Source organism: Magnolia sinica, chromosome 4, assembly GCF_029962835.1.
Source record: "Magnolia sinica isolate HGM2019 chromosome 4, MsV1, whole genome shotgun sequence".
Classification (NCBI taxonomy): domain Eukaryota; kingdom Viridiplantae; phylum Streptophyta; class Magnoliopsida; order Magnoliales; family Magnoliaceae; genus Magnolia; species Magnolia sinica.
In genome coordinates, this window is record NC_080576.1 from 31,329,275 (window position 1) to 31,355,807 (window position 26,533).

The 26,533-nt window shown below is 39.6% G+C and overlaps 1 protein-coding gene across 11 annotated transcripts in view; it reads right to left on the minus strand.

Moving 5' to 3' along the window:
- LOC131242960 (synaptotagmin-2-like) overlaps positions 1-26,533 on the minus strand; it is a 47,575-nt gene that overhangs the window by 12,246 nt on the left and 8,796 nt on the right. For 9 of the 11 annotated variants that reach the window (XM_058241964.1, XM_058241972.1, XM_058241967.1 and 6 more), the window contains 6 exons: positions 15,199-16,118; positions 13,684-13,925; positions 11,808-11,826; positions 9,721-9,926; positions 8,647-8,756; positions 8,383-8,481 (listed from right to left, as the gene is read on the minus strand). In XM_058241964.1, coding sequence (XP_058097947.1) covers positions 8,383-8,481; positions 8,647-8,756; positions 9,721-9,926; positions 11,808-11,826; positions 13,684-13,925; positions 15,199-16,016 — 1,494 coding nt within the window. In that variant the 5' untranslated portion in view covers positions 16,017-16,118. Of the gene's footprint in view, positions 1-8,382; positions 8,482-8,646; positions 8,757-9,720; positions 9,927-11,807; positions 11,827-13,683; positions 13,926-15,198; positions 16,138-26,533 lie in introns of all 11 variants that reach the window. The other 2 variants (XM_058241965.1, XM_058241962.1) reach the window with 1 other exon arrangement.

Consider the following 26,533-nt stretch of genomic DNA (forward strand, 5'->3'; position numbering starts at 1 on the left):
CAATGCTCTTGTCGAGCACCAACTAAGGGGCAGGACGAGTGGCAATCATCTGACCAATCATTAGGCACGAATAGACATGTGGTCCCTCGTGGCTTTGGTATTTCAAGAGGGGGGTGAGAGGTGGGACACGTGGTGGTGTATCTTAGTCCCTTGGAGGGTCAAGCTAGCTCAGGGTGGAGGTTCTGTTGCTCTCTTTAGTCGTACGAAGCCTTGACCTTGTGGCTCGAATTTTTCATGGTGCATTAAAGGTCTGAAGCGAAGGCTAGAGAGAGAATGTCTTTTTCATCTCCAGTGGTGTCAGGTTTGGGCAAGAAATTAGCATCTCCTCCCGACATGTGCAACAAGGCGTCGGCTTCTTCAGGGCTCGAGGTGTTCACATCAGCCAATGCTACACATGGGGAGGTTGTTGCACATTTGTATATATCCCCAGTGGCAACACGTGTGATGACTACTTACAACCGAAGCACGTGCGAGGGTCATTAAATCGTTTCTCAAGGGATTTCTTGCTTTTCCATGAGACGATTGGGGCCAAGTCGAGCGAGGAACTTGCCCAAGTCGAGCGACGATTGCTTTTTCCTGAGATAATTCTCTATTGTCTCCAGGAGGACTCGAGAAGTGATGACCTACTTGTCCGTGAAGCCCTTCATGTTATGGCAGTGGCGAAACGAGGTGATATGGACAATATAGCGGCTAGTCAAGATGTGGGTTATTTAGAAACCACGGTTAGTGAGTTCGTTGGGAAGAAGCCGAGGCCTTGGTGGGTTTGTGCGGGTCAAAGGAAAGTGCTCGACTTATCCCTTTGTAGATGACAATAGTAGGAGAAGGGGGGTTGAATTCTAATAAACAAAGCAATCTTAACTCCGATGAAGCCGATAACAGAATTATGTGCCATGTGGAGATAGCGAAAGGAAAGAGATGGGTCATGGAAGCTTTGTTGCATGTGGCAAACAGATTGAAGTCATGCTCGGAGACAGAGACGAGGATTACTACGACCTATTTCAGCTTGTGGAATCCCATGGGAGAAAGAGGCAATAGTCCATGTCCCCAAGGAAAGGACAATGATCTCTACGGATCACCAAAGAATTAGTACGTCTTAATACTTTAGTTACTTATGAGGTCAGGGCTCTATCTAGGGGCAAGAGAGTGGGACACAGGGTAACATCTTTGCCCAAATGAGGATCTTGTGCTGGAATATGAGGGGTCTAGGTTCCAAAGATAAGAGGCTCAAATCCAAGATGTTTGTAGAAGAGTGAAGGTGCAAGTAATTATTTTTCAGGATACTAAGGTTCAAGATTTCAACAACTGGTTGTTGGAATCTGTTTAGGGTTCTTTGTAAGGATTAGGTGGTAGTTGGTTCAAATGGGGTTGCCAGGGTTAGGGGTGTACACCGAGTTGAGCTGGCCTCAGCTCGACTCAGCTCGGCCACTAGCTGACCCCAGCTCGAACTCGTCTCGGCTCGGTCCTCGAGCCTGACTAGCCAGCTCGGCTCGGTTCAGTCAGCAACTCGGGCCAGTTCGAGCCAAAATCGAGCCTCTGTGGCATTTTCACATACACATGCAGTGCACTTTCAATTTCTCACTGTAGGTGAAACAGCAGCTGTTGTTTACAATTATTTCATCAAACACCTTATAAGCAACATTAAAATCAAGGAAAAATGGTATTTGTTTCACATACATACCTTCCTTACCACTAGCCGACACTTTGTTGAGTCATTTCATCAAACACTTGGTGAGCAACATCAATATCAAAGTAACCGAGTCACCGAACTAGTTCGATCCGAGTTCTATTCGAGTTGGGGTTTGATCCGAGTCGAGTTGAGCTCGGGCAAGCTCGAACTCGGTTCGAAATTTTTTCAAGTTCAAAAAATCAGCTCGAACTCAGCTTCGAACCAAGTCGAATCGAGCTTTCTCGAGTCGAGTCAAGCAAGCTAACCGAGCTAACTCGGTTCATGTACACCTCTAGCCAGGGGTATCATTATTGCTTGGGGTTCTAGCATTTGGTCCAAGGTTTCATGGTGGGGTGTGAGGTTCTCCTAGATCGTTTTGTTATTTGGGCTGTCTGATGGCTTCCACTAGTTATTTATAACGGTTTATGGGCCGAACGTGGTAGCCGAGAGGGATGCTTTTGGGGACAAGCTCAATTCAGCTAGGGGCAAAGCAACTGCCTATGGTGCGTTAGGGATGATTTTAATGTCACCATATTCCCCTTTGGAATGTCTCCAGGGGAGAAAATTACTAGGAGTTATGTCTTCATTCTCAAGATGGGTGGAGGCGCACGAGATGATGTTTAACGATCAAGATTAACCCATCACGACTAGAATTGATGGGTTTATGGTTTTGCCTAGTTGGGTGGAAAATTTTCCACTTATGTCACAATGTGGGTTACCTAGACTAGTATCAGACCATTGCCCAATTTTGTTTGAGAAACAGGAGAAAAATAAAAACCTGAAACCTTATAGGTTCGAACTTTCATGGCTTGAGGTGGAGGGGTTCTCTAGTCTTGTCAGGGAACAATGATGGTGGAAGAGTTTACGGGTTTTAAGTTAACCTAGAAATTGACATTCTTGAAAAGAAACATTCTTGAAAGGGAAAATTCTTGAATGGGAAAAGGAAGTCTTAGGTGGGAGGACATTGAAACCGAGGAAATTCTAAATCAGATTCATGAGCTCGATTTCAAGGTAGAGCATATGAATCTACCGGAGGATAACTATATTTGTGGAAAGCTCAGTCAAGATTATGTGAATTGCCTAAAGAATGAAGAGATCAAATGGAAGCAAAGATCGTTGGCTACTTGGTTAAAAGAGGGTAATAAAAATACAAGATTTTTCCACAATACAACTAATGGTCGGGCTAGGTGCAACAAGTTGACTAGTATTGAAAAGGAGGGAGAAAGACTGGAAGAAAAAGATAAGGTTTGCAATGTGATAGTTTGGTTCTACAAGGAGCTGCTCATCGATGAAGGTTAAAAGAGGCCTACTATGAATAACTTGCAGTTCAATACTTTGTTGAGGGTGGAAGTGAATCGCTTAAGAAGTTGTTCTCCGAAGATGAGGTCAAAAAAGCTACGGATGCCTTGGGCAAGGATAAAGAGCCGAGGCCAGTGAATCCCCCTTCTAGGAGGCATATGACAGATGTTGAATTTGGGGATTTTGCTGCTCTATTGGCTCATCTTTTGCATTTTACCCCTTCTCCATCCCTCCTGGATGCCATGTTTTGGAGTCATCCTTCAGGCAAGTTCTCTATTTGGTCTATGGTTATGTGCTTGGGTGAGGATCGATCAGGTTCATCTCCTGCCCATCCTTTCCATTCTTGGTTCTATGGGGCTCTTCCAAGGGTGGCAGTGCATGTTTGGCTTCTATGGGAAAAGAGAATTCTTACCATCAATAACCTCCAGAGGAGAGCATTTATCTTACCCAATATGTGCTTGATGTGCGAGGAGAACGCGGAGTCTATCGATCATCTATTCTTACATTGTTCTTTCGCTTACAAAATATGGGCTTATTTCCTTACCTCACTCCGTGTGGATTGGGTTATGTCGTTTTTGGTAGAGGACCTCATGTGGGTAGAGGATTATGCAAGTTAGATATTGAAAAAGCTTACGATCACGTGGAGTGGGGTTTTTTGGACTACATGCTCGAGAGGATCGAATGTGGAGCAAAGTGGAGGGTGTGGGTGAAGGAATGTGTTATTTCTGTCAGGTTTTCAATTTTGGTAAATGGGCTGCTGAAAGGGTTCTTCCAAATATCACAAGTGATAAGGCGAGGAGATCCCCTCATCTTTGTGGTGGTAGTTGAAGCTTTAGGGCTCGATTGGGAGGTTGTAAATGGAGGTAAATGGAAAATGGAACTAGAGGTAAATGAATTGGTAGTAAATGGCTACTCAATTGTGTTTGGATGGGAGTAAATAAAATGTATTTGAAATCCAAATATTTTGTTTGGATGAGAGTAAATGGGAGGAATTGGAATGCATTGGAATTTTTCAATACATTCACAAGAATGTAGATGATATCCCAAATCAGCTTTAATATCTCAAATCAGTGCACATATGTGATATTTATTAGAATGATTATAATAATCCCATTTAAATATATACTTTAGCCAGAAAAGAGGAAATTTTGAGCCTCAGGTGGGCCACAACCATAAGGATCACAAAGAAGCAACTTGACAACGTTTTTTAACCGTCCATTTAGATGGTCAACCTTTGGACGGTTTGGATCATTTTATTGGTGTGACGTAGCCAATAATTAGATTGTTTTGGAGTACCATTAGTGTACCACATGTATGGTGGACATGTACATACCGGCACTTTTTTTTACTCGTGTACTGACTATCCAAGGACCTCAAAAAGGCATTTCACCCCATTTACTTCCAAATCCTCTCTTGTAGAGATGATTTCATATGCAAGCCCATTTACTCTCATTTCATTTCATTTCCACGCAGTTACTCCCATCCAAACACACTTCAATTATCATTTACTTCCATTTACTCCTAATTCCCCCCATTTACCTCCATTTACTCCCATCCAAACGGCCCCTTAGGTAACATGTTGGAACACGCGCAGGACATTGGCTATTTTGTGGCTTTTCTATCACAAGGATGAGTTCCCCAATTGCCCACCTTCAATTCCCTGATGTACACTTCTTTTCTATGACGCAAATGCGGGTGTGGTGGAAACGTGGAGGATGGTTATCCGGCGTTCTGAACCTGTTGAAGGTCAATATTGCTAAGTGCGGAATAGTGGCTGTCCACTTGCCTAAGGAGGAGCTTTTGGGGCTAGCTTCATTATTCAGTTATGATGTGGGGGAGTTCCCTGCCATGTACCTTGGTTTGCCCCTGTATTGGCAAACCCACACAACACTTGGAGGATGTAGTAGTGGAAAGGGTGGAAAGGAAGCTTGCGAGGTGGACGTGCCAGTATCCATCTCTCGGGGGCCGTATCACTCTCATTAGTGCAGCTTTATCAATTTTTTCTGCATACTTATGTCTTGATTTCGATGCCCGAAGTCGGTTTTGGTGAAACTTGAAAAGTTGAGGCAAGACCTTTTGTGATAAGGGGCAGAAGGAACAAATAAGTTTCACTTGCTAAACTGGGGGGAGGTGTGTAAAGCTTTCATTGAAGGGGGAGCTGGTATAAGAGATTTGGGTGTGATGGATAGCACATCATTGGGTAAGTGGCTTTGGAGATTTGGGACTGAGGAAGATGCTTTTTGGAGGATAGAGTCTCTAGCAAATATGGTTATAGCATAGGTGGATGGTTCACTAACAATTCCTCTATCTATAGGGCTTCATCAATTTGGAAAGGGATTGTTTTCATAAAACCATGCTTTAGCGAAAGGGTAGGCTTGTGCTTGGAGATGGGGAGAATATTTGGTTGTGGAGAGATGTGTAGGTTGGGGAGGAAACTTTGCAATCATTATTTCGAAGAATTGCTCATATGTATATGGATTGAAATGCTTTGATAGCGAGATGTTTTTCGATGTGTGGCGACTCTATGGTATGGTTGTTGTTTATTCCTTTATGATGACGAGGTGGTGGAATTGGCCTCGTTGCTAAATCATATTAATTTATGTCACCCAATTAGTGGAGAAAAGAATAGGATGATATGGCGAAGGGGTAAATCTAGGTGCTTCTCTGTGCACTCTTTATACAAGATGCTTCATAAACAAGGGATGGGTGGGGAATTCAAAAATACTAGTGCATTTGGTCATACGATGCTCCCACTAAGTTTGCGGCCTTCGCTTGGCTGGTTGGAAGGGAAAGGGCACTAATAACGGATAATCTTCAGAAATTGGGGATGGTGCTTCCAAACGTTTGCTTGGTGTGCATGGCCAATCTTGAGTCGGTTGATCATTTTTCCTTCATTGCCCATTTGCTAATAAGTTGTGGAATAGTGTCTTATCCAAGTTCAATGTCTACTAGGCTTCGTTGAGCTCTATTGGTTACTTATGGCTTGGTACGAAATGGAGGTCGAGAAGGAGATGAAAGGAATTTGGCAACTGTGCTTACTAACAGGCCTTTGGGCTGTTTAGAAATAAAGAAATGGGAGGTGCTTTCAAAATACGAGCCACTCTTCTGAATGGGTGGCTCTCAAGGAGAGGGATTTGGTTATCAAATGGGCCTCTTTGCTTGTGAGAATGATTTTGATCTAGTTCATGGCCTATTAGAAGTAAAAGATGCTCTGGTGGAATCCTCATAGATAGAAAACTATTGCAGTCAGTTTGATAATGATCAAGTGACATTGCTTCTTCAGTCCGAACCAAGGAATCAATTAGATATGATGCAAAATGGATCTTGTTCTATCGTTGATCAAAGATTTCTATATGAAAAATAATTTTCTATTGTAATTTGTTAGGGTGTTGGGCTGCCCCTTGTACTTTGTATATTAGTGAAATTTTTCATTATCTTATAATTATATATAGTATAAAAATAAAAAATAAAATAAAATAAAATAAAAAAACAATATCAAACCAGTTTTGTTGCTCATTCTTTATCTTTATAATTAATCTTTGCCCTATTTCATTATTATTTATTAGTCGGCCTAATTTAGTGCAAAATATCATGAAATTTGGCACAACCAACACAGCCTTAATTAAAAATCTAGAAGTGGCATGTAGCTTACACTACACACTATCAGTATTCGAGATATCGGTATCACGTAACGTATCACACCCTTGGGATATAGATACACATTGGTTATCGCATGGGATATATCGATTGTATCGCGTAATGTATCGCATAATGTATCTTTATTGACATGGGGAAACATTGGGAAATTGGTCGAATTTTTCAATAAAACTTCAATGATTGTTAAAAAAGACATTAATAGACACTTGTAAATCAAAACATTACAAAAAGCAAGTGCCCATAATAGGTTTTCTTTGTATGGGGTCCTAATTTATACGTTGTCTAACTGAATTGATGCAAGTATATTCAGAATCTACTTATATAATTTATAAATGTAAGAAGACATGTGGAAACACAAGCGATGTATTCAAAAGCAAAAGAAGAATCACTAGATCAGGTTACATATATGTTTGATTTTATGTTTGGACACAAAGATTGCAACCGATTCATGAGAAATTGGGAAATTTTGATTTTATTTTTTTTTAATTTTCCACAAATCAGCTCATCTCCTTCAAATCTCGAAATCAAAGCTCCCAAATCCATGGATTTGTAACAATTTGACACTGATTTATCATGATTTACAAAAGAAAAAAAAAAAGATCAGAAATCGCAAGTGCTCATCTGATCAAACATGTAGGATATATCCCACTACTTGTGTGTTTCGTATCGCACATGTGGGATACAAGATATATCGTGGGATATATCAGCCGATATTGTCGATACTTAAAACATTGCACATTATATAGCTTGCGCCTCACACTTCAGAGGAGTGAATGCTACGCTACACACTATTCGTTATTTAAAACACTACTTCTGGTAGAGTGTGATTGTTAATACACAATTATTTATAAACTGTACAATGTCATACTATAAATCTAAATCGTCATTGTCTAAGCCTTATCGTAATTAATTGGGGTTAGCTACATGAATCTTGTTCTACCATTCCAATCTATCAAGGGTCATACCTTCAATTAAAACATAGGTCATCAAATCCTTTCTTACTTACACCATCCACATCCTGTTGGGCCTTCCAATTGCCCTTTTAGAGCCTTGAAGGAAATTATCAAGCTCAAGACCAAGTCACTAAACTTTTCTTCCTTTAAATGTTGCTCCTAAAGTACTTTCAAACAAAAGATCCGTTGAATTTCTTATTGCGTTAAATTTAGATATTAATATCTATCTAGTTGAGAGCATCCTTGTGATGATTTCTTCTACATTACGTTGAATTAAGGATGTTAATGCCATGCACACCTGGCTTTTACATTACAAGATATCAATGAGAATAGAAGATAACATTTTGTTTCTTTTTTTAAGAACCCGTTTGGATGGTGAGAAAAAAAATATAATAATTATCCCATGATGATTTTTCAAGATTCTCCATGAGCACGGATTCAATGTTGGAGGTTTTCTTTGGATAACAAGTGAAAATCCAAATAAAGCTCTCACAAAAGTCACCTTGTATTTTATGCATGAAAATTTGACTATGGTGTTTGGGTAATGATTGCATTTTAAAATCCAACGTTTCCTTTGCTATCCAAACATGATAAAATTTCTCATCATGGGAAAAGTCATCCATTTTCTTTTCTTTCCTTTTCTTTTCTTTTCCCACAATCCAAACGGGCCCTAATAGAAGATAATCTTTTCATTCTTTTATTTTTGAATATATCCAACACTGCTTTAGAATACCATGCTTCAAAACAGTTACATTTTCAGTGTCCCATTTCCCAAAGATCAACCTGAGTATGGTTTGGATAATTTACCTCTGCTGTGCCAATGGTGAAATCTGTGAGACCAAATGAGTCCCTCACTTGGATGGACAACCTCTGTTTCTTTGGATTTGCAACAAGCAAAAGAAAATCCTGCCCCAGGCAAACAGATATTGTTATTCGTAGAGAATTTTGCTTCAGATAGGGAGTACATTCAGTGGAAGCATGCTGGCACATCGAATGGTTGCGTACAGAGGATGAACCAATGAAGTCCATAGATCGAAACAAGCAAAATGGGCTTGAAGGAAGAGGCATCACCTGATTCCAGATTGGCTCTCCAGGTGGTCCAGTGATGGAGGTCTGACTGTTCTTTTTACTCCGATATACTTGATCACCCAGTCGTAGAACGACATATGGATCTGTCTTCCCTGACAATTCCCACAAAAAGTAGTGTTTGTAAGATATGATTAGGTGGAACAATCGAACTCATATAGTTTATCCAAAGTCAGGTCCTAAGAACATATAAAAAGACCACTAGATGCCAGATGCACCCTGATATGAGCAATAAAACCTTAGGCAAAGAAAATGACTTTTACACTATGTAAGGCAGTGGTAAATCGAGTTTGAAGGAGTGTACGGAAGGCAGTGGACTCTTCCCTGAAAATATTCCTCCCTCTCACTATCTATCTTTGATGGGCCATATCTGTAGTGCACAGTGATAAAAAAATCGCAACCTTGAAGTGGACAGTTCCTTTATGAAAAGAACAGTCACTCATAGGAACTTTGGCTGACTTTCTTATGAACAGCATATTATTTTCCCAAAAGACCATCCAATGGAATGGTTATGAACGATGATTCTCTAATTGTGACTTTCGGGGTATTGGAAATCCAAGGTAGAGAACCTGATAACCAGTTCAGATCTTGCATGGCTCCCCGAGTGTTTGAAATTGAATCACTTAAAACTTAAGCAGAAAAAAATGGCAAACACTATATTCTAGCCTATGTAGACCATTAAAGCATGATAGAAAAAAAAAATGATATCATCATCATCATACCCTTGGCCCAGCTATTTGTGATCAGCTTTATGAATTCTGTTTGCCCAGCAGCTTGGCAAAAGTTTGACGACGCACTGCCCGCCTGACATCAAACCTCCTTTACCCAGGCTAAGATCAGGTGGTGCAATTGCTACCATGTGGAGTTTTTTTAATAGAAAAAACAGTGAAAAGAACCCAATAAAATATTGCATTGAAACAGAACTTCAACACATGAAGAATATCGCATTGAAACAGAACTTCAATAGATGGAGAAAAATCCTAACCATAGAATAATAAGCAAGCTTTCGAGCATATTGAAAAAAAAAAAAAACTTTAATATTTGAGGAAAAATGGATACCATAGAAAACATAAGCAAGCTTCCGAGCATCTACAAGAGTCACTGATAGTTCTCCAACAAAATCTTCATTCCCTTCTTGAATTGCACCAGTTCTAAAATCATCTGGAACAGGACCAACTGCTTTCACCTTCTGAAAATCAAGGACAATCTTCTTTGGAAGAACAAATAGCCGAGGCAGATCCTCAGTAAGTAGTTTTGTCAAAAACCTGAAAAGGAAGCTAACAAACCCTTGAGATTGAACTAGATAAAGAATGAATTATCAAAAGCTATGCAACAAGGACACCACACTTCTTTTGTGTTTGTATGTTGTAGCACCTGATAATGGGACCTATGAAGTAAAATACTTGCAAGATTTGGTGGGGCCATGTCAGTGGGACATGTGCATGACTGCATGGTTAGTGGATGAGACAAGGGAAGGTCAAAGCAGTCCACACAAAGGAAGTTGTTATGAATAAATAATATTTCTTAAGATGGATAAAAAGGATGCTTAGGTAAGGGTGGCAACTTGGAGTCTAATAGTGTATTTATAAAGGTTGCTAATCACTGACTTTGTACATTTCTAAGGTCATTTTTGTTGAATGTTGTGGGGTTTTGACATGATTTCATGTGGTCCCAAGGCAACAACTGAATGGGCATGGATTCTTGCAAGTAATGGGGTATAAATTTTCCATTTGTAAAAAGAAAAGGAAAATGGTTTAAATGTTTATATAAGAACCGTTAAGAAGGAAAATTTGGGGACAGAATTTTGATTTGTTTAGAAAAAATAAAAGTAAAATAAAATCTCTTTTGTATTTGAGTTTTGCACCAATGTAATGGCCCTTCCATTGGGTGTAAATCCTTAAAATGAAAGCTTCCTTATTCCCTAATGGTTATTGTGTTTTCTTCCCTTGTTCTTCTCCTCCATCACTTGCTTTTTTTTAAATTATGCTGCATCAACATGTTGAAGACAGTCTGCGTGTTTGCAATCCTAGATCTGGCTCATATAAAAAATTAATTTGTGCATTTATCTGTTATTGTCTTTTTTTAAAGACATGGGCACGCACAAGGACATGCACAAACATTACATATAATGATATAAATAACTTCAATGCGCTATCAAATTTTAATCATGAGAAGGAAGGGTTATCACCAAACATTTTGTCAAGCAATAATGAGAAAGCCAAACCTAAATAAGTATGACAAGACTATGATGAATTTTTTTTCTATGGAACGACTAAAAATTTAGAAAGAAAGAGAAGGAATAGAGGACAATGCTAAAGGAAAAAAATTACAATGAGAGTAACATGTCAATCCAACAAAAGAAAGAAATTGCATCAGTATAACCCTATTTCTGGGGTACAGTTTTATATATAAATAATCAATTCTTGGGTTCATTATTGTTATTACTTGTTTTTTTGGGCACTTTTTACATATAAATTATGATGTACCTTTTTACCATTTTTTCTCACCTGGCCATCTCCCTCCCTCCATTGTTGTATATTGTATATTGTTTAGTTTGATTTATGTTTAAATGTAATTTGGATCGTTGGATGGAATTGTAGTTTAATACAACTTTTGAGTGATCCCAAATGGGACAACAAATTTCCCAAAATAATAGTTCCTTCCACCATAGACACTCCGACAGACCAAACTTTTCCACACATCCATATGTAGAAAGAATAAAAGATATTGATAAGAACAAAATATGGAATAGGTCTAGAATAATATAAATGTATTAGAGATCATTCAAATCATTAAGAATTAAGTTGTTTTCTGTTTCGGGCTCTATTGCTGCCTGTCCCTAGTGTTTGTTTTTTTTTTAATCTTTGAATAAAAAATTTACTGCTCATAAAAAATAATAAGTTACTTTTTTCCATACCATGTTAATGTGTCTCCGAAATGTGTTAACCATGATTTTTTACAAAATGGCATGTCCTTCCTACATTTTCTCTGACAAATAAAATTCCGTGTTCCATGGATTGCTATAGAATGCCAATAGAATAGAGAGAGAGAGAGAGAGAGAGAGAGAGAGAGAGAGAGAGAGAGAGAGAGAGAGAGAGAGAGAGAGAGAGAGAGAGAGAGAGGTGCACTGAGAAAAGTGAACTTACATTGAAAGAACAGGAATTGCTGTTGTAGCATGAACCATTACATGCAAAAAAGAAATAACATGTATCAGCAATCCAAGTTGGCTTAGGATACAATGTGGCACTGTTTGAAAAGAGATCATCATCATCATCATCATCATCTACTGTTCGAAAAGTAGATGCACTTTTTAAGTGTTCAAATTTGATCACGTGCAGCATAGATGCAAGAGTGAATATTGTAAAAAACCAATATAAGCTATTCAGTTGTTTTCCAACGAACAAGTATTGAGCAGTTATGGCCACCACATGTGGAAAGAGGAGCAAATATGCTGAGATTCACTTCCAGGAAATGGTAGGTGAATAACTGCAAATTGCAAAAGTTAAAGCTTCCTTAGAAGGTTGGGCTCATTTTGTTTAGGCCTTTGAGGCCTCTCCCCTAGTTTTTCTGTTTTTTTTTTTTTTGATTTTTTTGATTTTTTCTCTCTTTTTTTGAAAGGTATTCTTTGCTTGCTTCTTGCGAGTTTTTCTAATAAAGAGGCCGTTATCTCTCAAAGGAAAATTTTCTGCAAATTGTGTTTCCTTTCTTGTTTTTCTTTTTTCTCCTCCTCTTCTTCTTCTTTTTGAGTGGGTCTGTGGGGTAGCTAATGTCTGATAATTGCATGGGCTGGATACCACAAAGGCACAAACTTTCATGAACTAATCTTATATTAAATGCATCAGAAAGGCAAAAAGATTAACGAAGTAATCCTAGATTAAATGCGTCAGGTTTGGAACACAGCAGAGTATCTACAAAGCCATTTGACACACTTCAACTAATGAAATGAGACCTCCAAAAGATGAAAAAACAGTCCAGGAGAACAAAATATAATAACCTCCAAATGTTGATAATAAAAAAAAGACAGGTACAGCAAAACATAGAGTGACCTAGGACCATTACAGCAACAGCACCAAAAAATAAGGTTTTGGATCCCTCGACCATGGCAGAGGAAAACAAAAGACAGCTAATTGCTCAAAAAATTAGATAAATATGTTATACAAGTGCAGCTGCTGGAATTTAAATCATCATCTTAGCCATTCTCCCAGCAATTTGACGTCAGCATTTACATGGAAGATTGGCTTAAGTTGTCTGATTGGCTGCCCAGTGAACATTAAACCTCCCCTTTTATCCAGGCTCTGGAACGGCCATAGCAAAGGCTCAAATTGATAAACCTCGCATGCCAACACAGTCCCACCAGTACAAACCCCCAATCGAACTAATACACACACTCCAAAGGGCAAGCAAGCAGAGAGTCATAGAGGAGCGGACATACAGCCCAGCACAAGGCACGACATCACAATCAGACAACATATTTACATCAATTGGGTGACTTATTTGAAAGTCTCTGAAGTCTGAAGTTTCTAAAGTGTGCAGAAATTTTAAAGCTTTGATAGAATAAAAGATGAGTAGCCATCATAAGATTGTTTTGAATGTACGATCCTGAATCTCGATACCTGCATTGATGTCCCCCAACATCTAACGAAAGGGCTCTGAAGTTAATTTTAGTCGCTTACACGAGATACCATAAATAAATTTTTTTTTAAAAATGAACATCAAAACAAGGATATCTTCAAATGTCTGACTTCATGCAAGAATTACTCAATGAATAGCAATAGCAGCACAGTATTTTCCAATCGTTTTATTTATTTCATGAATCACGATAGAGTGGAATGGCAGAACAAGATTTGTGTAGCTGACCCAAATTAGTTGTGATAAGGCTTACATGATTATTATTTATTTTTTCGGAACAGTGATAAGGCTTTCATGATGATGATGATGACTTTATCCACTTCATGAATCATAAGAAGAATTATTAATATTAAAAGTATCATAATTACAAGGTAGTATGCAACTAAGACATACCCATGAGATTAAAAAGACGGAATGGTGAGAGCATGAATTTAACCTTTGGTAGGGAAACAAAAGCCCATGAAACTGCCCCTACCCAAGGCTCTGATGGTATTAATCGTAATTTGACCCATAGCTCCCCATCAATATCAAAATCTCGAACACCAAAAGGTACGACAATAGGTATTATTCCGAGTTTTAGTGAGAGGGACAGCAGCATGCGAGCACCACCAGTATAACGGAGGCCTATTTGGTACCTAGATAGCGTCAAAGAAAACAAAGAATCAGCTAAAATATGGATTTCGTGTTTCTATAGATCACCAAACATCCAAGTCCAATGATGGACATGTAATACAGTACCTATCATAAGGTAATTGGTAAAAGATTACATCATATGGGTATAATCAGTTTGCAACAACGTGATTCTATTGCTCTCTAATACATGTCTATACTATCATAGCAATCTTTAAACTGGTCGTCCAACAAATTTCATGTCTGTGGCAGCTAGCTCAATCACATACTACAGCAAAATTTTAATTCACTAGTGTTTTCACCATCATTTTAAAAGACCAGACCTGCTTTCAGTGAGTCTGTTGATTTACCTATGTCAATGCCTGGGGAAGTTGTTACAGCCAGCAAAGCAAACAGTGAACTTTTCAATTTCAACCGTTTTTTTATGGCTAGACTTGATATTCTCTTTGAGGTTTAAATGTGTTTCCAAGCTTGAACAACACCATCAGTATCCAGGTCTGCTTGTCAGAGCCAGGAAGGCAAAAGGTGCTCATCTTCAACCATTTCTTTTGATGGCTAGGCTTGATATTTTCTTTGAGGTTAAAACTTGTGCTTCCAAGCTTGTGACAACACCATAAGCAGCCCAGTCTGTCCATGTCAATGCCTAGAGTTTTTTTTTTTTTTTTTTTTTGAAGATTTCAATGCCTGCCACTGCCTCACTGAGTACCCATGGTAAGATTTGATTCCTAGGCTACACCGCACAAGTGGTACACTACCAATTTGGATACTAAGCAGGGTGTGGCTGATTTCACCAGTTTGCTACTTGCTAATGGCTATCAAGAAAGGGAGAAGCAATTCTCAAGGTTGGTGCCACAAGCATTTTTCCTGGCAATTATCTTCACTTGGTTTTGAATCCTTGTACTTTTTTTTCTTTTCTTCTTCTTCTTCTTCTTCTTTTTTTTTTTTTTTTTTTGGAGGGGGGGTTGGAAATGCATACGACCATTAGGAAGTAATTAATTATTGGAATTAGATTCATTTAAGTGATTATTGACTAACTAGCTGGATCTACAAAATAAAATTTAATTTCACAGTCATAAATTGTATGTTACAAGTTTTCGCTCCCAATGCGCAATGCACTCTAGCGTCTGGTTTCTACTTAATAGAAAATCCTTTTTGCATTAAATAAAGCAACAAAAGCACAGATTAAATCAATGCAGGTAGCATAGGTTTTAAAAAACAAATCGAATTTACCACTGAAAATTCTATGAATGCAATCTCAATTGACTATTCCAAACTCACTGCAAATCATTAGCACGACGAGAAGTTCTGCGCTCGACATTCCTAACCGAGAGGGGCTCTTCTCCAAGAGAGAACTGCTTTATTTCGACCCTCTCCACATAATCAGGTTTCTTTAGGTTGTCTATGACAGGCTGAAGCAACCCAACAATCCAATTCTCAATCCCAACTCTATACACCTTCCATAGTTTCCCAATCACCATGTTCACCCATTCTACTGACTCTTTCCTTTGCAGATCCTTCTCAAGAAACAAAGAAAAACTAGTGGGCACCTGAGGCCAGGTACCAGGTTGAGTATCATGGCCGGACTTGCTTTTCTTCCTCAACGTCCAAATTTTATCAGAAATGACTCCAACAAAGAAAAAGAACACAAACAGGCCCACAATACTCCGATCAATAGGAGGCGTTGGAATGGGGTGGATCACCCCGAGCTGAGTCCGCAACTTATTAACCATCGGATCTTCTTGGAAATTGGTGAAGTTTGATACCATCCGAGTAGACTCCCAAACCTGCTCTCCAGAATCAGATTCATTGGACGGCCTTTCAACAACAAACAGTTTCTGTGCTTTCAAGCTCTTCTTGGCTGGATCGATAAATTTGAAATTCAGATCATGACTGCCACTGCCAGAGGGAAGCACACAAGCTCTACATTTCCATCTCCTACGGTAGAACTTAATTCCAATAAATACCCTTCCTGAGTGACCCTTCGACTGATGATTACATCCACTGCCAGATTTGTTGACTTTACAAGAACATGGACGAGGTGAGACCCAGCAAATCTGCGAGGCGGTCCAGCTCGCAGAATGCAGTTGCATGAACATCTAAAAGACGAAAACAGGCAACCAAATTTCGACGCCGGGCAGAGCAATTGGCATGCAGTTGACTGGTTGACATGGATTCATGGTCAGGTTGCCTGCTAAACCCTGGCCAAAGATAAGTAAGCTACAAAAAGTTACATTTGGAATGTCAGAAACATTGAGCATAAAGATAATAGCCACTATCATGAGAAAACTCGAAATTATAAAATGCCGAAACACCAACCATATCAGAGGTGGAATGTCTTCCATTTATGAAAGCCACTACTCAAGGGGAAATATATATATATATATATATATATATATATAAAATTAAAAAAAAAAAAAAAAGACGACTAAAGAGAAAATTGGCTGCAAATGTCTCCTTTCATAATGTTACATAGAGTGGCATTCTTGGAGCTTTTTTTTTGGGGGGGTCATCTTAATATTCTCTTAAGGGTTCACCATGCCTCAAGCTTGGCTAATCTTGTGCATTGGTCTCCGAAAACACCCTTTTCGTGACAATCTTTTCATTCCTTTCTCACATGTTTTTTTCTCAGACTTTTCTTTGCTTTCCTTCTTTTCTCACATGTTTTTTATTACACTTTTCTTTGCTTACATGCATATCTTCTTGGTTACCCCACAGTTCCCCATGGGGCATCCAAGAGGGACAACCTATAGGCAGCCCATTCTATTCTTGACACCCTATTTTCCAAAACTGAAACTAAAGTTTTCGTTTTTACTACACATCTTTGTTGCTCCATGCATGCAGCGGAAACAAAGAAGGGATACAACCAACCTTACATGCGGGTGTGGCCAGTGTGACAATGAATACAGACATGCATCTACCACATCATATGCATAGACAACACATGTCAGGAACAATGTTTTAAATATTGACGATATCGGCTGATATATCCCACAATATATCTTGTATCCCATCCATGTGATACAAAACGCACATGTAGTGCCAATATATCCCACATGTTCGATCCGGTGAGCATTTTCAATTTCCGATCCCCTTTTTTGTTGAAATTATGTTAAATAAGTGTCAAATGGTTATAAATCCATTGGTTCTTCATGTTTTGCATGAAAAATCATGGAGTTGGAGCTTTGATTTCGATATCCATTGGTTCTTCATGTTCTCCATTTTTCTTCTAAAATTTCCTTCAACTAGCTATCAATTGAGATTAATTTTGAAGTATTTAGGAGTATCTGATGAAATGATCATCACATACATTTTAATTTTGAAATTCGAGTGTAGGTGGTCCGATTTAGGGGAAATTGGGGAAAATTCGAAATTTACCCAATTTCTCCCAAATTGCTTGCAATGTTGCACGCCAAACATGAAATCAAGCTTGCATGAGGGCTGATCTACTGATTTGTTAAGTCCTTGTCAATTTTTGGAAAATAAAAATCATTTTTAATAAAAAAATTTATTAAGATATTATTTATTTATTTTTATTTCCCTTCAACCAGCTGTCAATTGAGACTAATCTCAAAGAATTTAGGAGTGTTTGATGAAATGTTCATCACATACAATTTAAATGTTATGCATTCAATTTGAATATAGTTGTATTAGTTCGGTCAGACAGTGCATAGCTTAGGACCCAATACAAAGTAAACATATTATGTGCACTTCGTTTTTTAGATGTTATGATTTAAAAGTGTGTATTAAGGTCTTTTCTAACAATCCATGAAGTTTCATTGAAAAATTCAACCATTTTCCTCATGTTTCCTAAAAAGTGCAATAAATTCCCCAATACAAACGATATATCCCGTGCAATAACCAATATGTATCTGTATCCCAAGGATGCGATACGTAATGCAATACAGAACATTGGTTAGGAATAGTCTACAACACCTGTTTTACACAGCATGTAAAACACACAAGCCCTTTGGGGCCCACTATGTTGTATACGTGAAATCCATTATGTCCATCACGTGTTAATCATTATGTTAACCATGCATACAAAAGATCAGCCTGATGTAAACCCAAATGGGACACAGAGATTGGAACAATGTAAAATTGCACCTAAAACCTCTACGTTCATGCATTGTGGCTTGCTTGAGTTTGGATCGGGCCAAATTTTGCATCTTCCCTTCATTCTAGTGAACAAATCTGATAGCAGGTTTGATGAAAGATACACACCACGGTGACCCCACACACAAACCTATGGTTAGGGTCCCGTCCCCATTGTTCCTTGTGGTCTGGCCCAATTGAGTTGTTTATCTAGCTGATTTTTTGCCCCAGGGCCCAACAAAGAGTGCACCAAATGGGCAGAGTGGATTTTGCACATACAACGTGGTGGGCTCCAAAGAGCTTGTGTGTTTTACATGCTGCATAAAACAAGCATTGTAGAAGATTCCAATCACCATATCCTTGACCACAATGCAAGCAGGGAGGTGCTTAAATACAAAGGCAGCAAGCCAAACAATAAGTTGCCACCCAACTATTGGATAAATGAGGTATCCGTATTATGTAGGGTAAAAGCGTCTAGAGAGTGTTAGTAGTTAGTGGCTCTTTTAATGTAAGTGCATGTGCACGTGCAATCTTTCCTCTTCTCTTACAGTATACTATATGCTCTATTCTAATAAAACATTGTGTGTTATGGCATGTTGGCTAACACACAATATTTCCCCAAACTCTCTTCTTTCCACTTCTTCTCTCTCACTCCTCTTTTGTCCACACCATAATCATCAAATTACCTTCTACTTGGTATTAGAGCATAGATCAAGGCATTCCGCATCTAAAAAGTTGAGAAGCGTCACGTCACCTTGCTGACGTCAGTAGCCATACGGCTGACGTTAGCATTGTAAGGACGCATGGACCCCATTTGAGCTAAAAGTTTAGGGGTTTAATAGATCTTGATTTTAGAAGATTTGTCATGATTTTTTTAGAATTTGTTTGACCTTCTTTCATAGTATTTTGGCCGAAATAGAGAAATTAAAAAACCGGATCCTTAATCAGATTTTCTTTGATCTGCCTCAAATCGGTAAGTTTTTCTTTAGTTTTTTTGCTCAACATGAACTTCTTTAGTTTTTTTGCTCAATATGAACCGAAATCTTCTCCCTAAGCTAATCATGGGGGATTTTTTAGATATGATTCATGTTTGAGTAGGTTTTAACCCCAAATGGATGTGCGGCTAGGCTGTTTTTCACTCGTTTGAGTCAGATCTGACTGGATTTGTTGTTATTTTGGAGGATATTGATTGTTTGGGATTTATCTCTCATTCTCTTGAACGATTGAGTGAGAAAGAGCTGTTTGAATCAGTCCTTCTTACTTAGAGTCTCATATGGACGACAAAGGGCCCTCATCTCTTGGCATAGGCTCTCTTGAATCCAACCCCTTGCAGATTACCTCCATTATGTTGAATAGTGACAACTATCTTCAATGGGGCGCAATCTGTAAAAGTGTTCTTGGGAGCCCGTGAGAAGCTGTCATATATTTTGGATGATCATGCAGGCTCTACAGATGTTACCTACAAGTCTTGGACAAAGGAGAGCTATCAAGTTATTGAATGGTTGTTAAATAGTATGGATTCTTCGGTTAGCCACTCAGTGATGTTTTTATCCCCGGCTAAAGACATTTGGGATACACTCTATGATATGTTCTTGGAGTCTCAGAATTTTTCACAGGTATTCCAGCTTATTCAAGAAATCAGTCGGTTCCAACAAACTCAATATCATTAAAAGATTACTATTCGACACTTCGGGGCATGTGGGATGAGTTGGACCTGTATCATCCTCTTCCTTCCAAATGTAAAGACGATCATGAACATGCCTATAAGCAGCGGGATCATGGTGTACCGTTACGGGGCCATAAAGGCCGTTACGTAAAGGTAACGGTGGTAACTATTACACGTTATGGGGTTGTAATGGCCATAACAGCCGTTATGGAAAAAAATGACCCGTAATTGCTGTTAACGGCACGTTACATCCCCTATAAATGCCATAATAGCCCCGTAATGGCCTATTACAGGACATATAGAGGCTTTTCATACTTTTTAATCAACATTATGGGACAGATACAGGTTTTCGGGGGTTTATTCAATAAATAAAAAAATAAAAAAGAAAGACCGTAACGGCTGTTACGAGGCCGTAACAGCTGTTATGCCCCGTATCGTAAAGGTAATGGTGGTGGTCGTTACGGCTACCGTTACCGTTGCAGAACACCTTAAGCGGGATGATACTCGCATTATGTAGTTCTTAACTAGGTTGAACTCCGATTATCTTAATGTTCGGGACAAGGTTGTTGTGCAGGATCCTCTTCCCCCATTGACGACAGTCTATACCATGTATCAACGTACTACTGTCTCCACTCTCCCTCCCCATTCACGTATGCCACCAGAGCGTTCTGCGTATTTTGCTAACAATCAGCCTTCTCTTCTTCTTGGCCTTCGGGCACCATCCTTAGTTCAGGACGCACTTTTACTTATGGTGGTCGTGGTAGATTAGGTTTGGTTTCGGGTTAGGTTTTAGATTAGGTTTGGTTAGGGTTTTATGGAATGACTTGGTCCAACTTAATCAGCTTGTCGGCCTGGGGTGGGGTGTCTACACTAATCAACAAGTTGGATGGCAAATAAACATTACAATGGACCTTAGGAAGTTTTTAATGGTGGGCGTTCAATCAAACTATTTCCTATGGTGTGGTCCGCCTAAGATTCGAATCAGCCACATTTTTTAAATCATGCCATAAAATGAGTTAGAAAAATGGATGGACAACTTGGATAAAACACATACATCATTGTGGGACCCACGAGCACTGACCAATTGACGCAGGACAACTAACCACTTGCTCTAAAAGCTCGAACTGATAGAGCGTGGTGAATCAATCCTTTTACCTCACAGCCTAGGCCCCACATCCCATGGGTTAAGTTCTCAGCCGAACCCCCCTTGTGGGCTCCACATCACATGGGTTCCGCTTTACACGAGCCACTCGCCTCACACGGGCTGCCCACCCCAGTGTGCCCCCCACTTGAGCCCGATGTGAAAATGCCCCTGCATTAATCACCCCCGATGAGGAGTCTCGAACACGAGACCTCCCGCTCTGATACCACTTTAATGCATGACAACTAACCACTTGCTCTAAAAGGTCGAACTAATAGAGTGCGTCAAATCAATCCCTTTATCTTATAGCCTAGGCCCCACATCCCATGGGTCAAGTCCTCGGTTGAACCCCCCATGTGGGCCCCACATCATATGGGTTCCGCCTCACCCGAGCTACCCGCCCACCCCGAGCGTGCCCTTGCATCCCACAGGCCACCCCACTCAAGCCTGGTGTGAAAATGCCCTTGCATACCAACATCAAGGTCCCTACTAGCAACGTCAGCATGCAATCCCAAGGAGTACCAAATCGGTTACATATCAGCCGTAACGGATGATACATAACGGCAACAGTCGAGTCTGTTACACGATACAGGGGCCAAAACGACCACCCCCTAGTTTTTGGCTCGGATTGGCCGTTACGGGGGCCATAACGGTCGTTATGCCCCATAACAATTGTTGCTGCCCCATAATGGTTAGGGCGTAATGGTCATAAACGACTAGTTTTTTTTTTTTTTTGTATTTTTAAGATACGATTTTTTAAAAAAATTGGCACTTTTTTCTTTCAAATTCTTTCCGAAATTATTCTACTGTAAATTCCAACAACCCTTCGCTTGAATTTGATGATCAAAACAAGTTATTTCAACAATTTTGTTGAATCGAAGCACTGTGGGCCATTTTTCGAAAAATCTTAAAAAATAAGTATTTATACATTTTTTGAATCTTTGTTGTTATGGTTGAATATGATGCGTTATTCAAATTAGAACATACAAATGTGCAATTTACAGATTATGCAACTGATTTCTATTTCGTTTGTATTTTTTTAATTTTCGAACTATTTTCGGTCAATTTTTAAAAATTAGGAAAAATATTTGTTTCAAATATTTTTCTGTTTTAATGGTTGAATATTGTGTGTTAATGATAGTATAACATATAAATGTCCTCACCTCATACTCCTCAAGGATATGTATGTAATGTAGGATTGTAGAGTAAATGATGGAAAATAATAGAAAACACTTACACATGTGAAATATTTTGATATTAAATTCATTCTAATATATCAATCATTGGTATTAGATAGTTAGAAAATTAAATGTATGGGTTTTGTAGTCAATTCCAGGCTGTTAGGTTCACAAATTAATCAAACCACCCAATACAACTTTCTCGCTAAAGAGTGGACCGTTAAACCACCATAAACATGTTCAAAATTATAAATGAATGCATATTTGAAATATTTAGAAATTTCTGGATTTAATGGATATTTTTTTAGAACAAAAAAAATAAATAAATAAATAATAATAATAATAATAATAATAATCTAACCGTTAAAGGGGGTGTATTGGCCGTTACGGCGATATGGCCCGTAACCGTATTGGTAACAATGGGCACCGTTACACCCACCGTTAGCGCAACGATACACCTTGTGCAATCCACGTCCTACAAATCCTGTCAGTGGGCAAATAGGGGTGGCCCCACCTTGATGTTTATGTGCAGTGTCTACCAATAATTAATCCATACTTCTAAAAAATCACCCACATTCATAATTTAGGTGGGCCATATGAGTGGAAATAGTGTCAGAGATGCCCTCCATCAAAATTGTTTAACTTGGTGTGGCCCATATAAATCATATACGGGCCTAAAGTTTGGTCCCCATGCATGTATTGTTATGAGGCAACTAATGGTTGGAGTGGATTTCATATAAACATCATGGCAGGCCCTATAAAATTTCAATGGTTGGCATCTTCCTCTGCCCTTGTTTCCCTTGGTGTGGCTCACCTGAATCACAAACTCACATGTTCTTTTAGTTTTACAGCTAAATTTGCATTACCGACTTAATGGCTAGATTAGATTTCACGAATGCACCATGGTAGGGCCCACTTTCAACCCACCCTGTCCAAGTACCTTAGTCGGGTGCGCACAAAGGTCTCTTGCGGTATGGTGCGCAGGAGACCAATGGCCCATATATACATACATACATATACATATACATATATGTGTGTGTAGCGCAATGGTCTCTTGTGCACCCAACCGTAAATGTTTATTTGCGATCTGGACGCTTGGCCTGTGGAGGTGGGCTCCATCGCGATGTTTATGTGAAATCCACCCTGACCATCAAGTGCATCATCACATGTTGGGCCTAAGGCCCAAAATCAGCCCTATTCGTAATTCGAGTGGGCCATAGTAAGGGAAACAATTTGGAGGGTGAATGTTGTCTGTACACTGTTTCCAATCGTGTGGTCCATCTAAATCATGGGTGGGGCTGGTTTTTCATCCGTAGGTTTAAATTGGATCATTGACTTGTTAGAGTGGGTTTTGTAAATACATGATGGTGGGGCCCATGCCAACTATATAACTTGTTACCTACAATTTAGGTAAAAGACTTCTACGTGAACCAGAATTGTGTAGTAAGGCGGTTAGCCCCTTAACGTGGTGTGAAGACTCTATGGGGCCCATTGTGATGTATGTGTTTTATCCACGCCGTCCATACATTTCTCCAGCTCATTTTAGGGTATGAACCCAAAATTGAATCATTTCCAGATCTCAAGTGGACCACAACATAGAAAACAATAGAAATTGAACACATACCATTGAAAACTTCTTGGGGGCCATAGAAGTTTTGGATCAAGCTGATATTTGTGTTTTCCATTCATCCAAATCTGTGTGACCTAATGAACACTTTGGATGACAAATAAACATCACTGTGCACCGTAGGATGGTTTCAATGGTAGACGTCATTATCACCACTGTTTTCTATGGTGTGGTCCACTTGAGCTTTGGAAATGCTTCAACATTGGCCTCGTGCCCTAAAATCAGTTGGAGAAACACATGGACAGCGTGGATAAAACACATACATCACGACGGGCCCCATAGTCTTAGCAGTTAGCACCATGATAAATGGTGTGGCCACCTCATTGTACAAACTATCTCCATGTAAAGGCTTCCAATGTAAACGATGATGTATTTGGAGTGGACCCCCCCCCCCATCATGTATTTTCCAAATCCACTCCAAACAGCAGGCCAATGACTCCAATTTTAGGTCTAGGGATGAAAAATCAGCTCTATCGGTGATTCAAGTGGACCACACAATTGGAAATTGTACAAGCGACGCTTACCCTCCAAATTGTTTCCCTTGGTGTGGCCCGCTTGAATAACGAATAGGGCCAATTTTTGGGCCTTGGGCCTAACATGGGATATGCACCTGATGTTTGGGGTGTATTTTACATAAACATCATGATGGGGCCCACTTAAGCCGTCAACTGCTCAAGACTGTACTTAAGGTCTCCTGCGGTCTCGTTTGCAGGAGACCAACACCTTCTCTCTATATGTATATATGTATGTGTGTGGTCTAGTTTATAGGAGTCCAACACTCTATAGTCTCTCTCTCTATATGTGTGTGTGTGTGTTATATGTTATATGTATATGTGTGTGTGTGTGTACGCGAGCGCGCGCGCGGGCACACACACACACACCCCGACAGTCCGTTGTGAGGAGAGAGGGAGGCAACTCGCGTGCTTGCCACTTTTGGTATGTTACGAGGTATTTATTATATGATTTGGCTACCCCTTGTTTCCTTGGTTCTGCAATGCTTTTGAAGGCAGCAAAGAAAAATGACAAGTGTCCACCGTCGGATCACCATGGCTATCCCTTATTTCCTTGGTTCTGCAATGCCTTTGAAGCTTAATCGGGGATCGTAAAATCCCGATCTGAATGACTCCAATGGTTGGCCTGTGACCATAAGGTCTGGGTAAGGGTCTCAGTTACAGAAAAGGAAGGGGTTAAGGACCATCTTCTACCCGCTCATTGTGCGGTCTTTACTTTATGAGATAAATGTCATTCAAGGGAATTTAATTTTGCGGCTGTGTTAGGTAACTAGCCATGCTTCGCGTAGTCCTTTAAGAGAATTGGGTAGGCGAAAAATAGAGAAAGTCCTAGCCCTGCTTTACAAAGTCAAGCGACCCGAGCAGGCGAACCACATAAATAAAAAGACGCATAGAGTTAGAGCAAATAAGAATGTGAATGACAAGTGATAATATGCTAGGGATGTGTGGAATGAAGTGCTCCTCGAGCTTTGATTGAGATGTGAGAAAGAAAAAGGGAAATCGGACACCCTTTTTACTCAAAGGGGATGGTCAGACGTCATTAATTCTGACCCCAATCCTGATTCAACTGTCTTCCTTTGATGGGCTGACTTTTTAAGGCTGATTTCACTGAGTTGGGTACGACTTCGGCATTGGAATGGGACTTTTCGAGCGTCCTGGAAGGATGAGAGACCCTCTGCCTGGCTTGTTTCATTAGCTTATTCTAAGCCCCAATATGCTTCCCTACGTTCTCCTCTTCCTCCGATCCCCCCCTCCCTCATCGACTACTATGGTTGAATTTATAGGGTGAAACCGTCGGCTCACCATCGTTATAAGATCTGCAACGGGCGGATCCATATCCAGGGTTGGTAAAAAGGGTGCCAAGTGGTCGTCGGCATGTAGCAAGTCGACGGCCTGCCAGGCTTCTCTTTTTGATCCAGTGTTATTCTGTAGCATTTTCTTCTTTTCCTAGTCTATTATCTTGGCTAGATCTAGGTCCACGGGGATTGTAATTAGGCGGTCTAAGCTGTTTATTGCCTTTGGAGAGAAGTTTAGGTTTCATTGTCTCTTTTCGGGCCAGTTTCCTTTGATGGATGGGTGAATATTGCTTAGGTTACAAATTCTGGTAGGTGTCAATCATTAGTTCTGATTGAGGGGTTAAGGGTCGGAAATCTCTTGATTGGGTCTAGTAATTTCATCTGTGACGAGCTAGGGATTTTACCTCTTAATATTGTCAGAGATCCAATGGTGATTAAGGGTCCTAGGTGTGGTTTTATCAGGGTATAGTCACACGGTTCAGGAGTAGTATCTCGTGATTTAGGTGAGGTGTCTACAATATGTATGTGTGTGTATGTGTATAAAATTTATTTGGTTGGTCTTTTGTATGTATGGTTCGAACAATGGTTCCCACCTGATGGTTGGAGTGGATTCACATATATAATATATTGGACCACACAGTTTGGGTGTTTTATGCATTGGGTAAAACAAGTGCAACAGATGATTCCGGTCCATGCACATCTTTTATTTATCCAATTGTCCTAGCTGGTGGAATATGATTTCAAGAGTCTGGCAACTTAATGATGATAATGAGTCTGAGGAGTTGAGGATTGACCTTTACGCTTGGTAGAAAGTGATTTGATGATTATGGTGTGGAGAAAAGAGGAGAAGTGTGAGTGAGAAGAAGAGGAAAGAAGAGAGTTTGGGGAAATATTGTGTATTAGCCAACATGCCCTAACACAATGTTTTATTAGAATAGAGCATATAGTACACTGCAAGAGAAGATGAAAGAGCGCACATGCATATGCACTTACATTAAAAGAGCCACTAACCACTAACACTCTCTAGACTCCCTCTCAAGTTGGAGCATAGATATTGATCATGCCCAACTTGTCACCAACACAATGAAGAGCATCTCGACTC